This window comes from Lepidochelys kempii, chromosome 1 (genome assembly GCF_965140285.1).
Source record: "Lepidochelys kempii isolate rLepKem1 chromosome 1, rLepKem1.hap1, whole genome shotgun sequence".
NCBI classification, from domain to species: Eukaryota; Metazoa; Chordata; order Testudines; family Cheloniidae; genus Lepidochelys; species Lepidochelys kempii.
This window is the reverse complement of record NC_136380.1, coordinates 215,671,059-215,689,201: the sequence shown is the minus strand read 5'-3', so window position 1 is coordinate 215,689,201 and position 18,143 is coordinate 215,671,059. Positions and strand designations below refer to the sequence as shown.

At 44.9% G+C, this 18,143-nt stretch overlaps 1 protein-coding gene across 1 annotated transcript in view; it reads left to right on the top strand.

Annotated features, from left to right (window-relative positions):
• Positions 1–11,479, top strand: part of LOC140907196 (antigen WC1.1) — a 55,160-nt gene extending 43,681 nt beyond the window's left edge. Inside the window, exons 13-17 of the mRNA XM_078851696.1 lie at positions 5,653–5,745; positions 6,740–6,823; positions 8,815–8,904; positions 9,636–9,788; positions 11,119–11,479. Coding sequence (XP_078707822.1) covers positions 5,653–5,745; positions 6,740–6,823; positions 8,815–8,904; positions 9,636–9,788; positions 11,119–11,237 — 539 coding nt within the window. The 3' untranslated portion in view covers positions 11,238–11,479. The remainder of the gene's footprint in view (positions 1–5,652; positions 5,746–6,739; positions 6,824–8,814; positions 8,905–9,635; positions 9,789–11,118) is intronic.
• The last annotated feature ends 6,664 nt before the right edge of the window (positions 11,480–18,143 follow it).

Here is an 18,143-nt window from a genome sequence, read left to right as displayed (position 1 = left end):
CAATTTCACGGCTGTGAAAAATGTGTCACAGACCGTGAAATAAACCCTTCCCCATGAAATCTGATCTCCCCCTTGCAGCTGAGAGCACCCCAGCACCCTCGCTGGGCTGGGAGGGAGACGACTTGTCCTTCCCCTGCACATCCGCTCTCTCTCTCTCAGGGGCAGATCAGACCCACCTCGGAGTGTTTCCTCCTACTGCAGGAAGCTCCAGTTCTGGAGGTTCCTGCAGCTGGAGGAGACTTGTAGAGGTGGATCCAATATCCCCCTGCTCCTGAGAGTGCCCCAATCGGGGGACTCCTAGCTGCAAGTCCATGCTAGGCTGGGGAGGGACAGGACTTGTCCTTCCCTTGCATGGCAGCTCTGGGGCTGGGGGGAGCAAGGGAGATCAGACCCACTTCAAGGTATCTTTTGGGTTCGGTCCCCCATGATTACAACACCATAAAATTTCAGATGTAAACAGCTGAAAATGAGAAATTGACCAATTTGAAAACCCTGTGGCCATGAAATTTATCAAAATAGACCTTGAATTTGGTAGGGCCCTAATCATGTGTGAAGATATGGAGCCTGTCTGGAGAGTGAAACTGAATATTCAGAGAAAGGCTGTTGACTTTAAAATTGACTCAAGAGCAAATGCCACAGTCATCTCAGAAGGAACTTAAAATAACCTTCAGCCCATCCCAGAGCTGAAGTAACCTGACACAGCTCTGACTAGCCTTGGAGGCATTCTGATTGCATGGGACAGTTTACCACAGAAACAACTTACCAATACAAAAGCTTTGCATTCAGAGTGCATGTGATCAAAGTATCAAAGGTCAACAACCATCTCCGCCTCAGTGTGGCAGCCATGATGGGCCTAGTGAGAAAGGTGGAAGAGCTTCACAAAGGATTTGTTGATACTGGATTTTTGAAAGGCGATCCAGTAGAAATAAACTCAGGAGACAATGCTGAACTATACAGTGTACAAATATCAGACAGAACTTGGAAGAAGCTAGCTGCAGGTTTATGCAAATTCAAAGGACATCATTCCTTGATTGTAGTGGACTATTTTTCCCAGTATATAGAAATAATGTACTTGAAAGACAAAACATTTCACAGTGTTATCGAAAAACTACAATTCACTTTTGTTTATTTCGGTATTCCAGAACAACTAGTGATAAACAATGGACCACAATTCACTTCAGGAAAATTCATTCTAAACAAAATATGAGTATGATCATATTACTAGCAGTCCACATTACCCACAAGCAAATACAGAGGCTGAAAGAGCTGTACAGACAGCCAAAAAATCCTGCAATAGGAAGAGCCATTCCTTGCTCTTCTGAGTTACAGATCAGCATAAATAGCAGCTACTGGATCTGGTCCAGAACAACTCCTGATTGGAAGACAACTCAGAACTACTGTTTCAAGTTTAGAAAGGAATCTATCTCCAAAGTGGCCAGACGTGAACAGCATAGCCAATTGGATTAAAAAAGTAAAAAAAGAGCTTAACAACACTTTTACAACAGTTGTCACTCAGTAAGAGAACTACTGTGTCTAGAAACTGGTGACAATTTTGTGCCATAAGAACATAAGAATGGCTATAATGGATCAACCAAAGGTCCATCTAGTCCAGTATCCTGTCTTCCAACAGTGTCCAATGCTAGGTGCCCCAGAGGGAATGAACGGAACAGGCAACCAAGTGATCAATCCCCTGATGCGCACTCCCAGCCTCTGGCAAACAGAGGCTAGGGACACCATCCTTGCCCATGGAATTTATCTAGTTCTTTTTGGAACCCTGTTATAGACTTGGCCTTCACAACATCCTCTGGCAAAGAGTTCCACAGGTTGACTGTGAGTTGTGTGAAGAAATACTTCCCTTTGTTTGTTTTAAACCTGCTGCCTATAAACTTCATTTGATGACCCCAAGTTCTTGAGTTATGAGAAGAACTAAGTAACACTTCCTTATTTACTTTCTCCACACCAGTCATGATTTTATAGACCTCAATCATATCTCCCACTTAGTTATCTCTTTTCCAAGCTGAAAAGTCCCAGTCTTATTAATCTCTCTTCATATGGCAGCTGTTCCGTAGCCATAATAATTTTTGTTACCCTTTTCTGTACCTTTTCCAATTCCAATATATCCTTTTTGAGATGGGGTGACCGCATCTGCACACCGTAGTCAAGATGTGGGGATACCATGGATTTATATAGAGGCAATATGATATTTTCTGTCTTATTATCTACCCCTTTCTTAATAATTCCTAAAATTCTGTTTGCTTTTTTGACTGCCACTGCACATTGGGTGGATGTTTTCAGAGAACTATCCACAATGAATCCAAGATCTTTCTTGTGTGCTATCAGCTAATTTAGACCCCATCATTGTATACGTATAGTGGGGAGTATGTTTTCCAATGTGCCTTACTTTGCATTTATCAACATTGAATTTCATCTGCCATTTTGTTGCCCAGTCACCCAGTTTTGTGAGCTCTTCGCAGTCCTCTTTGGACTTAACTATCTTGAATAGTTTTGTATCCTCCTCAAATTTTGCCACCTCACCATTTACCCCTTTTTCCAAATCATTTATGAATATGTTGAATAGTACTAGTCCCAGTACAGACCCCTGGGGACAGCACTATTTACCTCTCTCCATTCTGAAAACTGACCATTTATTCCTACCTTTTTGTTTCGTTTCTTTTAACCAGTTACCGATCCACGAGAGGACCTTCCCTCTTATGTCATGACAGCTTACTTTGCTTATGAGCCTTTGGTGAGGGACCTTGTCAAAGGCTTTCTGAAAATCTAAGTACACTATAACCACTGAATCCACCTTGTCCACATGCTTGTTGACGCTCTCAAAGAATTCTAGTAGATTCGTGAGGCATGATTGCCCTTTAGAAAAAACATTTTGACTCTTCCCCAACAAATCATCTGTGTCTGATAATTCTGTTCTTTACTAACATTTCAACCAGTTTGCCCAGTACTGAAGTTAGGCCTGTAATTGCCAGGATCACCTCTGGAGCCTTTCAAAAAAATTGGTCTCACATTAGCTATCCTTCAGTCATCTGGTGCAGAAGCTGATTTAAATGATAGGTTACATAGCCCTGTTAACAGTTCACAATTTCACATTTGAGTTTCTTTAGAACTCTTGGGTGAATACTACCTGGTCCTGGTGATTTATTACTGTTTAGTTTATCAATTTGTTCCAAAACCTCCTCTAATGACACCTCAACCTGGGACAGTTCCTCAGATTTGTCACCTAAAAAGAATGGCTCAGGTTTGGGAATCTCCCTCACATCCTCAGCCATGAAGACCGACGCAAAGATTTTATTTAGTTTCTCCACAATGGCCTTATCATCCTTGAGTGTTCCTCTAGCATCTCAATTGTTCAGTGGCCCCCACTGGTTGTTCAGCAGGCTTCCTGCTTCTGATGTACTTTAAAAAAATGTTGCTGTTACTTTTTGAGTCTTTGGCTACCTGTTCTTCACATTCTTTTTTGGCCTGCCTACTTGTATTTTTACATTTCACTTGCAGAGTTTATGCTCCTTTCTATTTTTCTCACTAGAATTTAACTTCTACTTTCTCAAGGATGCCTTTTCGCCTCTCACTGCTTCTTTTACTTTGTTTAGCCATGGTGGCATTTTTTTGGTTCTCTTACTTTGTTTCTTAATTTGGGGTATGCATTTAAATTGAGCCTCTATTATGGTGTCTTTAAAAAGTTGCCATGCAGCTTGCAGGGATTTCACTTTTGGTGCCGTACCTTTTAATTTCTGCTTAACTAACTTCCTCATTTTTGTATAATCCCGCTTTCTGAAAATAAATGCTACCATGCTGGGCTGCTGTGATGTTTTCTCCACCAAAGGGATATTTAATTTAATTATATTATGGTCACTATGGACCAAGCAGTCCAGCTATATTCACCTCTTGGACCAGTGCTCCACTTAGGGCTAAATAAAAAAGTGCCCCTCCCCTTGTGGGTTCCAGGACTAGCTGCTCCAAGAAGCAGTCATTTAAAGTGTTAAGAAACTTTGTCTCTGCATCCCAGCCTATGGTGGCATTTACCCAGTCAATATGGGGATAGCAGCTGTTGGATGTGGTCCAGTACAACTCATGATGGGAAGAAAACTCAGAGCTACAGTTCCAACTTTAGAAAAGAATCTATCTCCAAAGTGTTCAGCCATGAAGAGAGTAGCCAAATTGGATAAAAAGACAAAAAGAGCTTAGGAACACTCTTAAAACAGATGTTAGAGAATTGTGGAGTCTAGAATCTGGTGACTGTGTTCATGCCAAATTGGGTGGAGGAAAAGAATGGACAACTCCAGCTGTCTCAAAGAAAAATAATTTGGTACCCAAATCACATGTGATTGTGACCAACAGTGGAGAGTTCAACAGAAACCATCAATACCTACAGTTTATTCTTCAGAAACAACAATCAACAAACCAAACTCTACAGATGGTGGATGCATAACAAGAAGAAGATTCAAGGATTCCAAGCCAACTGTAGCCAGTTATTGCAACTAATGTACAGCCGGATGACCATGCTGTTATGTGCTTGGGTCGGGTAATTAGAAAACAAGTACGATTGAGAGACACTTAATAGACTGATTCATACTGACCTACAATGATAGCATGACAGTTTAAATTTTGTAAATGGTAGGAATGTAGAACTTAGGGTATGTCTACACTACCCACCGGATCGGCGGGCAGCGATTGATCCAGTAGGGATCAATTTATCGGGTCTAGACTAGACGTGATAAATCAACTCCCAAGCGCTCTCCCATTAACTCCTGTACTCCACTGCCGCGAGAGGCACAGGCAGAGTCGATGGGGGAGCAGCAGCAGTCGACTCACCGCGGTGAAGACACCACGGTAAGTCAATCTAAGTATGTCGTCTTCAGCTACCTTATTCACATAGCTGAAGTTGTGTAACTTAGATCGATCCTGCCCTCTAGTGTAGACCAGGGCTTAAAGTGGAATACTTAAAGGTATATTTAACTGTATTATACTGTTCAAACACTAGGTGGCACTGTGTGTAACATAAGTTGTTTCAGCTATCATCAGCTATATCTGTCAGAGTATTAAAAGATCTTATGATGTACACAAGCAGCGAGTATCTCTCTGGAAGGGAAGCTCTGTAGCCAGTCATGCTAGTACCTGAAACCTAGGTGGCATAACAATTAGCAGTGAAAGCTGCTTGCTCAGGTGTGTTTACTCATGCAGTGCTGCAATCACACCTCCAGATTGCAGTGTGGATGAACCCTTATGTAGATAGCACTTTGCATTGTTAAAGCACTGCACAATAGTAGCTAATTATTCCCCAGATAGTCTCTAGGCAGTACATAAATATGTAAGTACTGTTTTGCCCATAGGTGTAAGCACCAGGATGGAAGAGGTATGATTTTGGGTGGTACTAGGAGTTGCAGGACAAATTTATCAAGGGACCATAAAGGCTGAATATCAAAATAAAATTAATGACAGTGAAATACCCAATGGAACAAACATCAAAGGGGCATAGTCCCTGTCATCTGGGAAGTTCAAATCTAGATTGGACAGAGCAGTGGGAATGTGCTGTAGGGACCAGTCCTGCGCTGGGCCCAGGAGGAGGGGCTGGATGATCTCATAGGGTTTCCCATCCCTAGTTTCTAACTCTGTGTGGACCCTGCCCTTTGTTTTCAGACTCCAGAAGATCCCTGGACCCTTTCTCTGAGGCTGTGTATGAGGAAATTGATTATAACCTGATGAGAAAGAAGCAGATATTCGGTCGCTCAGGTCTGTGTGTCATTCCTAACAGGGAGCAAATCTCCAATGCACTTTCCATCCTAATACTCTTGACTCAGAGATAAATATCTGCAGCCTTCCACCCTGTGAGTCCTGGATGGCTGCAGGCACTGAGTCTGTGGAGAGATCTGCCAGTTACTGGACTCGAATGAGTTTCCTCCCAAGCAGACTCTTCTAGCCCCATTCTGAGGACAGTCGGTCCCATCTGTACATCCTATAGCCTTGAAGGGTAACTAGTTATGGGTCAGCAACCTGTCTGTTTACACCATTTTGACTCAATATCAATCAATTGGGAAGATTCTGCTCTTAGTTTAGCACATTGTCAGGCTCTCTGAGCATGGTCAGTGTGTCTCCTTGAGGCTACTTCTGAGATCCATATTCTTCTATTTACTAAGAGCGGGAGTAGACCACAGGCTTTGACCCTTGGAGGGACATGGTCTACTCTGGCAGCAAGGCAGGGGAGGGGAAATATCTTGCTTAACAAAGTGGGAGTCACGTCCATGGCTGTGGAGGTCTGGACCTTCCAAAGACCAGCAGCCTCAGCCATGATTTTCTGCTGGACCAGGCCATGAAGTAGCAACATTCAGGAGGAGGGAAAAAAACATTCCTCTCTAAACAGATTCTTACAGCCTGAGTGTGAATGAAAACAGGCTCCCCAGTTAATGAGAGTGATTCAAATGAAACCCACAGCAGTTGAGGATCCCATGTTAAAGCGCTCACTCAGTCCCTCCCTCGCCTCATGAGGTCAATATGGCTGTTCCCAGCATCTTCCCAGTCTGATTTTATCCACCCCAAAGCCACATTTCCCACAAAAAAAATGGATATTTCTCTTGGAAAGTCAGCACCAGTTGCTGTGAATTCAACATCTTCTCTAGAAGGAGCAAAATACCAAGACCATAAATCCTGCTCCAGGACCTGGAAGCATTGCCCATCAGCCAATTTCTCTGCTGTCACTGTGATAACATCCCATTTACCATCTCTCCAGTCTCCTTTTCAGATGATTCAGTGGCGAAGCTGCAGTATTACACCGGGGATAGTGAGGGGGAAAAAGATTCTGCATCAGAAGAAGGTAACAAGGGAGGGGGGTGAATACAAAGACAGACACCCACATCTAGGTGGGGAATTTAAATTCCACATCAAAGATTTGTGTCCAAACTCTTAATGGAAATGTATGATCAAATCCTGACCCTTTCTCTGCATAGCTCATGGTGCCCTCCCCCAGGGTAGAAACTGAAGAGAATAGGACAGAGAAATATTCACTTGGCATGTAAGAATCTGAATTTAACAGCTGGCACCTATCACTAAACAGTTCCTGATCTGTGCCCCATGATCTTAGCCCTCTGCCTCTCCAGCATGAGCATGTAGCCCATGTCACATTCTGCCCCTTATAAGGTAAGAGACTTACTCCTGTGGGAATTCTGCGCCAAAAGATTAAAAATTATGCACACAATATTTTAAAATTCTGCAAAATTCTGCATATTTTATTTGTCAAAGTAACACAATATAATCACACCATTTAAATTATATGCTGACAAATATTTCGAAATAAATTACCAAAGTAATTGAAAAGCATGTGATTATATTGTTATTGTGTTACTGTGTTATTTTGACAAATAAAATATGAACTTTACACAATTTTAATTTTTTTTTTGGTGCATAGTTCCCTCAAGAGTATCAGGGTTCTGTGTTGCGCAATCTGGATGCAAGCAGCTTGGTGGGGGGTCTGAGTGCGATCTAGATGCACAGAGGCTTGGTGTGGGGTTCTGGGTGTAGGGGTAATGGGACTCTGCAGGGGAGTCCCAATGAAGATGGTTAGGGCTCAGTGGAGCGGGGGTCTGGGTGATGGGGGAGTGGGGCTTGGTGGGGTGGGGGGGTCCAGGTGCAACTGGTTGGGGCTCAGTGGGATGAGGGTCCGGGTGTGGATAGGACAAGAAGCAATGGGCTCCCAGTGCAGGGGATGAGGCTCAGAGGGGGTGGGGATTTGGGTGCAGAGGGGGCTCAATGGGGGATTCTGGGTGAAGGGAGGTCTGTGTGAGGGGGGGCTCTTGATGCAGGGGGTGAGGCTTGGGGGGTGTGGATTTGCTTTCAGGGGCTTGGTTGGGGGGTTCTGGGTGCAGGGGGGAGGGGTCACTATACAGGGAGTTGCTCCCCCGTCCTCCCATCCCACTCATCTGCCCATCCCCCCTGCAACCAATACCCCAACACACACACTGAACCTCATTCCCCCCCACACCTGGACCCCCCACCCCACCCAGCTTCATCTCCTGCATCTAGACCCCTCCCCTCCAAGTCCCACCTCCAACCACGGTGCAGAGTTTTCTGCAGCCAGGGGAAGTTTCTGGGGGTTGATCTGACCCAGCTCCAGCTGCTCCATGTAGGGGAAAGGGAGGTAGAACTCCATCTCCTTCGTCCTCCTCCTCCTCTCCCCGCCACCCAGCTGGGACTAACATCCCTGGTCGGCCGTGGAATCCCCAGACACACCCCCCACCCCCAAAGTGATTTGCCTCTCTGACAGCTGACTGAAGAGACAAGCCTGAGCTCTGCTGCGGAGAAGTGAGTGAACACTGGTGCAGTTTCTCATTGCTTCCCCACAGAAACCATTTTCTGCAGAAAGTAAAGAGAATCTGTGGGGGTGTTTTTCTGCACGCTCGCAGGAGCACAGAATTACCCCAGGAGCAGAGACTTTAAAGCATGTCTTTATAGAGTTCAGTTTGATTCACAACTGTTGTGTCTGGTGTGGCAGCTTCTGTCTTCCAATATGTCCAGGGTTAGTGCCTCACCAGCACAGATCTGGATCCCATTGAAGCGCATGACAAAGTTGCTATTGGATACAGTAGGACAGGGCTGGGCCCTTCTTATTTATGAGGAACTAAAGGTGGCAAAATTCCTGTTTCATACACTGTCCATGACTTTGACCCTGGCTCACCCTGTGACTTCTCCTACAAACTCCATGATAAACAGCCCAAACTCCAAGGCAACAGGTCTTTAATGGGGAACTAAAAACCTACTGGGGAAATGGGTGTGTTCAGGAGATGCTGAGTGTGCTGTTTGCTGTTCCAGAGGGAGCTTTCCCTGGTGGTTCTCAGTTGGATTACGATAATGTGGAGGAACCTGCATTAAGCGACATTCCCCGGACTCCAGACGGTCAAGGTGAGCAGTGAATCCAGCTCCTGAAAACATTACTCCATGGCTACTGCTGCTCCACCCCCCTTCATTTTCTAGTCTGCTCTTTGATCCTGAGCTCAGGGCTGGGAAGAATTAACCAGACTAGCCTGGCTGGAGCCAGAGATGGGCATTCCACAATTAACAGCTCCCCTCAAATAACACAAGTATGTAGGGGCAAAATTAGAGAGCCCAAGGCACAAAATGAGATTAAATTAACTAGAGACATAAAGGGTAACAAGACAATGTTATACAAATATATTAGGAACAAGAGGAAGACCAAGGACAGGGTAGGCCCATTACTCAATGGGGGCGGGGGGGGGGACAATAATAGAAAATGTGGAAATGGCTGAAGTGCTAAATGACTTTTTTGTTTCAGTTTTCACCAAAAAGTTTAGTTCCAAATGGACATCTAACATAGTAAATGCCAGTGAAAATGAGGTAGGATGAGAGGCTAAAATAGGGAAAGTACAAGTAAAAAATTACTTAGACAAGTTAGATGTCTTCCAGTCACCAGGGCCTGATGAAATAGTCCCTTGCACTCTTTTAACTCTAAGCAGTCTGGCAGGATAATATCAAACAGGTAAACTGAGGTGTATATTACATTCATAAGAAATAATATACATAAATCCCTTGTTCTCCACACCTCGCATCTAGTTTATTTCTCTATTCAGTGGAAAGCCCCTTTTCATTATGATTAATTACCATCTTTATTTTAGAGGTCCCTGCCCTGCCTGGAGGTGCCCCATGGGACGGTTATGATGAAGCCAGAGAAGTTTCTAACACTGAAGATGACCCTGCTTCTGGACCGAGTGCCCAGGAAGTCACTGGGGCCCATGAGGACAGTGACAGGAACAGAGATGATCAGACTGGTGAGTGGGGAAATGCAATGTTGCCAATTGTCACAATTTTTTTCATTAGCCCCATGATGTTTGTTTTTCTAAAAGTTTCAGTTTCTAGAGTTTAACTTAAAGACTCAGAAACCACAAGACAAAACTGAGAAACGAACCAAAAAATTGTTTAAATCTCATTATTTGTAAGCCAAACTCAAGATATTTGAGGCCTGACCACTCATTTCTGAACACTTGGGGTTGGCAATGCTGGAAAGGTCTATGTTTCCCAGTGATTGATCCACAGGAACAATCTCCAGGTGGGAATGTGTGTTATGCAGCAAGGAAGCGACCCTGGCCAAAGCGATGGTTGTGAGGAGTCTCTTCTCCCTGTCTCTGTAAGCAGACACGTTTGAGATAGAAATTCCAGATGGGATTGTTGGGCCTGTGTATTGGGATCTCTGTTGTGGTTACTCACCTGGAAGAGCCTCTACTGGCCACTAGAGGTCACTGTCACTGCACTGAAATACAGTTATTGGTAAACTCCCAGGTGTATCCCCACCCTGACCTTTACTAAGCAGAGTTAAATGGACTTAAACCAAGAAAGAGAGAAGATTTCCTAGATAAGGTCCCTAATCCTACAAATACTAGATCCCATCTGTTACTCTACTCATATGAATAGTCTCACTGACTTTAGTGGGACTGTCCAAATCAGCAGAGTTACATGTGACCACTGGCAGGATCACAACCAAAGTTCCTTTCCCCAAACCAGGTATCAGTGCCCTGGATAGAAATGGGAAGAGCAGGGCCCTGCTGTGGGGTTGGTTACTGGCCCAGCTTCAGGTTTGAAATCACTTTCTTCTATATGTAAATATTCCTTTTAGGATAGGATCAGACCTGGGGCCCAGGGATGAAATGTGCATTTATTTGGTCTTGATGGCAATAACATGCAAACAAGCATTGTGTGGGAAGATGAGATCTATGAGGTCCAGGCATGTCCTTTGGGATAGGGCCCCCAACCTACTCCAGCCACGAGGTCTCTGCTGGCGTGTGGTCCCTTAGGGACTATATCAGCTGTCAGCAGTTACAGCAGCACCTACTGGTCTATCAGGGAGTTGTCACCAGCTCACTGCCATCCCCACACTTCTCCTGCACCGGGGAGGTCTCAGCACAGAGAGAATCTGTTCCCACGTGTTTTCTTTGAAGAACAGAGAGAGAGATAATGGATTAAACTTGTCAGAGGCCCACTCAGAGGAACTGGGGGCAGGGGCTGATTCACAGCCCATACTGTACGTTGCCCACCCATTATGTGAATGCACATGGGTGGAGAATGGATACATTGACTATAATGTGACCTCTTTGCTATTTTCAGGCTGGAGTCTGCACTCGCTAAGAAGTGAAGGGGCCTCTGGGGCTGAGAGGGATGCCCTGTCCCCACCTCCTCATGACCTGGGTTATGATGACGTTGATATTGGCACCTCTGGGACATGAATATAAGAATGGCTGAGTTCAGATCAAATATCCTGTGAGGATGTAAATGCTGTATGGTTAGACTCTTTCTGTCCCAAATGTTCATTCACCCATGGGGGGTATCAGAGAAAATCCCTGCCTGGGAACTACTTCAATCAGCTTTTTTTATTGCATTTGGTTTAGATGCAAGACATGTAAGTGTGACTGAGACAGGGGCTGTGATTTCCCCTGTAACTTCCCATTGATCAGTCAGTCTGGAACTTCCCTGCTTTTTTGTTCCTAACATTTCTTCATTGTGAATTTTTGCTTTTTCTTATTAAACCCTTTTTGAAGATCTGTTCCAGGGCTGATGTTTCTCTCGTGAGATCTGTTGGGTGGCTCCATGGGGACCAGCAGGGAGAGAGGATGGAGACTGAATCACCAAAACGTAATAATGTTAAAATGTCACTTCTCAGGTATCGCGGGCTCTAGGATGGGGCACTGCACTGAGAGTGAATGTTCTGTCAGGGGTGCGGTAACAGTGAGAAACCCAGCAACAAAATATTCCTAACTCCAGAGAGGGCCCTAACCCCCAATCCAGACTCCAGACTTTCCTCTGAAATCCAGGAGGATAAATGGGAGGTTATTTACAGGTACCTTAATGCACGTGCACGCGCACACACACACAAGTACGCACGATTAGTGAAAAGAGCTCCTAACCTCTTCTCTGCCCTACAAATTCTGATACTATACCCATCACTGTGGCACCAGAGCGTCTTAAAGAGATGCATTAAGTGGCATAATTTTCTTCCATCACATGTGGTTCGTTCTCCATCCCTCCCCCTGGGAAAAATGTGCATATGGATTTTTATGGAGGGTTATTTGTGGTTTTATTTTATGACCTGCTATGAGCTTACATTAGTGAAGGCAGGTTTTAGAAGGTCATTTTCACGTGGAACAGAAAGAGGGTTCAGGTGATTTTGTGATCCTGTCGGAGTTGGGTCCAGAGTCTCGGATCAACCACCGAGAAAACTGTCTCCTGAACAAATGAGCTTCCTCTGGCAGGAGACAGCTCCACTATGCCTGAGGGACAATCTTTCTTTCCTTTGTCACAGGCCCAAATCCTAAAGGCTCAGATCTTCAGAGGCATTTAGGCGCCCTAACGTCCATTGATTTCAATGGAACTTAAATACCTCTGCAGACCTGGGCCTAAGTGCCTTGAAGTTAAGGACTGAGACGTGATATTCTAAGAGAAGTTTGAAATGCTTTGTTTTAGATAAGGTTAGATTTTCTCACCTTTGTTTAAAGAAGGCATCTTTGTACCATTTTCACTCTTATGTTGCATGGTGCATTGTGGGTGTGGCACATCGTGGTGGTGTGTGTTGGTATCTGCGTGGTGGTGGTGTGTTATGTGTTTTGTATGGGATCTGTGATGGTGGGGTGTTGCATGTGATGGTGCATGTGTCTGATGGTGAGGTGTTTGTATGTTGTGTATGTGTTTGGTGTGATGTGGATGATGTGTGGTAAAGGATTGTGTTGGGTGTCTATGTGTGACTGTGGATATGATATGTTGTGTGGTGCAATTTAAAAGTAAAAAATGTAAAATGAAACATTTTAATAATTTCCTCTCAGAAATGTTCACAAAATCAATACTTCCTTCAAAGTGTTTCAATTTTCTGATGGGGAAAAAAAACCATTCCATTGGAAAAAAATGCAACTAGCTTTCCTGGTTCTCTTTCTAAAAGATACGCTTTAGCTGGGCCAGAAATGATGGGCTTGATGTCAGAATTACTGGGTGAAATCTGTGCTATTCAGGAGGTCAGACTAGATGATCATAATCGTCCTTTCTAAGCCTTGAAAGTCAAATATGAATCTCTCTTGTGAGATAACCCATCAAGGTACACACACCCTCAACAGAAATATACACAAGTAAATAAGCATCCTGGCTACATTTTAAAATATCAAGCAACTGAACTATCTAGGTACTCTTATGGCCACCGTCACTGTAATATCTGAGCACCTCCCAGACATTCATCAGTTTTCCCTCACAACAACCCTGTGAGTCACATAAATGTCACTATCCCCAGTGTACAGGTGACGAGCTGAGCCACAGAGAAATGGGTAACTTAGCCATATGTGATGCTTCAGGGTTCACCCAGGCCAGTAAGGGGTTCAATCAACACCTGCCTTGCATCTCTGGGTTCCTTAAATGTTTGCTGCTTTGGCTCACAGCCCTGAAACCAACAGCCAGCAGACAAGCCTGAAGTTCACACCCTGCCTTGCTCCACCCAGTTACTCTTTGCAGGGTGACCTCAACAATGCTCCCAGCCCCCAGTTCTCCCCATAAAACCTTTCTCTATGTACTGCTCAGCCCCTCTTACTGGAGCACCTACAAAACCTTGTCAGGTTTGCTGTTCCTTTTAAAGAGACAGTACACAAGAGCTTATCAAGTTAACTGGGCTTGACAAACTCTCCCCTTCAATCAAAGCACTGAGATGGTTTATGGGCAGAGTAAAATAACAAAATGACATAGGTTTAAGTGATACCAAGTATAAGGAATAAGGAGAGAAACAGTTACAAGCAAATGAAAGTAGAAAGACACTTCGAAGACTAAAACTTATCTTAAGAAACTTGAGTGTCTTGTTCAAAGAAGTTTTTCTCACCACACTCCTCCAGTATGACTGACTCATTCTTTAGCCAGGGTCCAACACACAGAGCTGAAAGTGCTTGGTTTCTTTGACTGTTCAGGTGAGGAATAGAATCATAGAATCATAGAATCATAAGAATATCAGGGTTGGAAGGGACCCCAGAAGGTCATCTAGTCCAACCCCCTGCTCAAAGCAGGACCAATTCCCAGTTAAATCATCCCAGCCAGGGCTTTGTCAAGCCTGACCTTAAAAACCTCTAAGGAAGGAGATTCTACCACCTCCCTAGGTAACGCATTCCAGTGTTTCACCACCCTCTTAGTGAAAAAGTTTTTCCTAATATCCAATCTAAACCTCCCCCACTGCAACTTGAGACCATTACTCCTCGTTCTGTCATCTGCTACCATTGAGAACAGTCTAGAGCCATCCTCTTTGGAACCCCCTTTCAGGTAGTTGAAAGCAGCTATCAAATCCCCCCTCATTCTTCTCTTCTGCAGGCTAAACAATCCCAGCTCCCTCAGCCTCTCCTCATAACTCATGTGTTCCAGTCCCCTAATCATTTTTGTTGCCCTTCGCTGGACTCTCTCCAATTTATCCACATCCTTCTTGAAGTGTGGGGCCCAAAACTGGACACAGTACTCCAGATGAGGCCTCACCAATGTCGAATAGAGGGGAACGATCACGTCCCTCGATCTGCTCGCTATGCCCCTACTTATACATCCCAAAATGCCATTGGCCTTCTTGGCAACAAGGGCACACTGCTGACTCATATCCAGCTTCTCGTCCACTGTCACCCCTAGGTCCTTTTCCGCAGAACTGCTGCCTAGCCATTCGGTCCCTAGTCTGTAGCTGTGCATTGGGTTCTTCCGTCCTAAGTGCAGGACCCTGCACTTATCCTTATTGAACCTCATCAGATTCCTTTTGGCCCAATCTTCCAATTGGTCTAGGTCCTTCTGTATCCTATCCCTCCCCTCCAGCGTATCTACCACTCCTCCCAGTTTAGTATCATCCGCAAATTTGCTGAGAGTGCAATCCACACCATCCTCCAGATCATTTATGAAGATATTGAATAAAACCGGCCCCAGGACCGACCCTTGGGGCACTCCACTTGATACCGGCTGCCAACTAGACATGGAGCCATTGATCACTACCCGTTGAGCCCGACAATCTAGCCAGCTTTCTACCCACCTTATAGTGCATTCATCCAGCCCATACTTCCTTAACTTGCTGACAAGAATACTATGGGAGACCGTGTCAAAAGCTTTGCTAAAGTCAAGAAACAATACATCCACTGCTTTCCCTTCATCCACAGAACCAGTAATCTCATCATAAAAGGCGATTAGATTAGTCAGGCATGACCTTCCCTTGGTGAATCCATGCTGGCTGTTCCTGATCACTTTCCTCTCATGCAAGTGCTTCAGGATTGATTCTTTGAGGACCTGCTCCATGATTTTTCCAGGGACTGAGGTGAGGCTGACTGGCCTGTAGTTCCCAGGATCTTCCTTCTTCCCTTTTTTAAAGATTGGCACTACATTAGCCTTTTTCCAGTCATCCGGGACTTCCCCGGTTCGCCACGAGTTTTCAAAGATAATGGCCAGTGGCTCTGCAATCACAGCCGCCAATTCCTTCAGCACTCTCGGATGAGCACTCTCGAATAACTTAGGGGTTCTCTCCTCTTCTCTTTATAGTCTAATAAGCCTTTGATATGTATTCATCTGAAGTATATCCCCAAATAGAGTTAATTTCCCCTGCTGGTTGTAGACGATATACTGGTTAGCTTGATAGTCTCAGGATCCTGGGCAAAGATAGACAGGACTAATGACAGGAGCTTGGGATCTCAGAACTGAAGCCAGGGGTCAGAGCCAGTATCGGTGTCAAGAGTCAAACTGGAGTCAGAGTCAGGAATCATGCTGAGGGTCAATACCAGGTATCAGGGCCCAGGTTGGGAACCCATGGGTCAATTAGGAGTCAGAATCCAATTCAGAGTCAAGGTCAGTTCCACGGGTTGAGGAACAGAGAAGCAAGTTATGACAGCTAGCTAAATCTCCACCTTCCTGCCTGGACACTTCCTGGTATGCCATAAGAACACAAGAACGTAAGAATGGCCATACTGGGTCAGACCAAAGGTCCATCCAGCCCAGTATTCTGTCTGCTGACAGTGGCCAATGCCAGGTGCCTCAGAGGGAGTGAACCTAACAGGTAATGATCAAGTGATCTCTCTCCTGCCATCCATCTCCATCCTCTGACAAACAGATGCTAGGGACACCATTCCTTACCTATCCTGGCTAATAGCCATTAATGGACTTAACCTCTATGAAATTATCTAGTTCTCTTTTAAACCCTGTTAAAGTTCTAGCCTTCACAACCTCCTCAGGCAAGGAGTTCCACAGGTTGATTGTGCGCTGTGTGAAGAAGAACTTCCTTTTATTTGTTCTAAACCTGCTGCCCATTAATTTCATTTGGTGGCCCCTAGTTCTTATATTATGGGAACAAGTAAATAACTTTTCCTTATTCACTTTCTCCACACCACTCATGATTTTATATACCTCTATCATATCCCCCCTTAGTCTCCTCTTTTCCAAGCTGAAAAGTCCTCGCCTCTTTAATCTCTCCTCATATGGGACCTATTCCAAACCCCTAATCATTTTAGTTGCCCATCTCTGAACCTCTTCTAATGCCAGTATATCTTTTTTTAGATGAGGAGACCACATCTATACGCAGTATTCAAGATGTGGGCGTACCATGGATTTATATAGGGCAATAAGATATTCTCCGTCTTATTCTCTATCCCAGGGGTTTATATAGGATCAATGCCCTAATAAGGGATTGCTAAAACCACCGTCAGTCAGATCACTTAAGGTGGAATTTCCTGTGGTGTTCAGCCTCTGCAGATTGTGGATCACAGGAAGTAGCCCAATTACAGCTGCTGCTGCTGGGTGGGAGCATGGGATGTTGGTTGCCTGCTAGCCCTACCGCCCAGACTTCAAGTCATGCTGATCCTTACTTCTAGCTTTGTTTATCTTACATGTAAATGGATTTAGATGGATTCACCAAGGGCAAGTCATGCCTGACTAATCTAATTGCCTTCTATGACGAGATAACTGGTTCTGTCGATGAAGAGAAAGCAGTGGATGTGTTGTTCCTTGACTTTAGCAAAGCTTTTGACACGGTCTCCCACAGTATTCTTGCCAGCAAGTTAAAGAAGTATGGGCTGGATGAATGGACTCTAAGGTGGATAGAAAGCTAGCTAGATTATCAGGCTCAACGGGTAGTGATCAATGGCTCCATGTCTAGTTGGCAGCCGGTATCAAGTGGAGTGCCCCAAGGGTCGGTCCTGGGGCCGGTTTTGTTCAATATCTTATAAATGATCTGGAGGATGGTGTGGATTGCACCCTCAGCAAGTTTGCAGATGACACTAAACTGGGAGGAGAGGTAGATATGCTGGAGGGTAGGGATAGGATACAGAGGGACCTAGACAAATTGGAGGATTGGGCCAAAAGAAATCTGATGAGGTTCAACAAGGACAAGTGCAGAGTCCTGCACTTAGGACGGAAGAATCCCATGCACCACTACAGATTAGGGACCGAATGGCTTGGCAGCAGTTCTGCAGAAAAGGACCTAGGGGTTACAGTGGACAAGAAGCTGGATATGAGTCAACAGTGTGCCCTTGTTGCCAAGAAGGCCAATGGCATTTTGGGATGTATAAGTAGGGGCATTGCCAGCAGATCAAGGGACATGATCATTCCCCTCTATTCGACATTGGTGAGGCCTCATCTGCAGTACTGTGTCCAGTTTTGAGCCCCGCACTACAAGAAGGATGTGGATAAATTGGAGAGAGTCCAGCGGAGGGCAACAAAAATGATTAGGGGACTGGAACACATGACTTATGAGGAGAGGTTGAGGGAACTGGGGATGTTTAGTCTACGGAAGAGAAGAATGAGGGGGGATTTGATAGCTGCTTTCAATTACCTGAAAGGGGGTTCCAAAGAGGATGGATCTAGACTGTTCTCAGTGGTAGCAGATGACAGAACGAGGAGTAATGGTCTCAAGTTGCAGTGGGGGAGGTTTAGGTTGGATATTAGGAAAAACTTTTTCCACTAGGAGGGTGGTGAAGCACTGGAATAGGTTACCTAGGGAGGTGGTGGAATCTCCTTCCTTAGAGGTTTTTAAGGTCAGGCTTGACAAAGCCCTGGCTGGGATGATTCAGTTGGGGATTGGTCCTGCTTTGAGCAGGGGGTTGGACTAGATGACCTCCCGAGGTCCCTTCCAACCCTGATATTCTATGAAATGTACCTCCATTGTC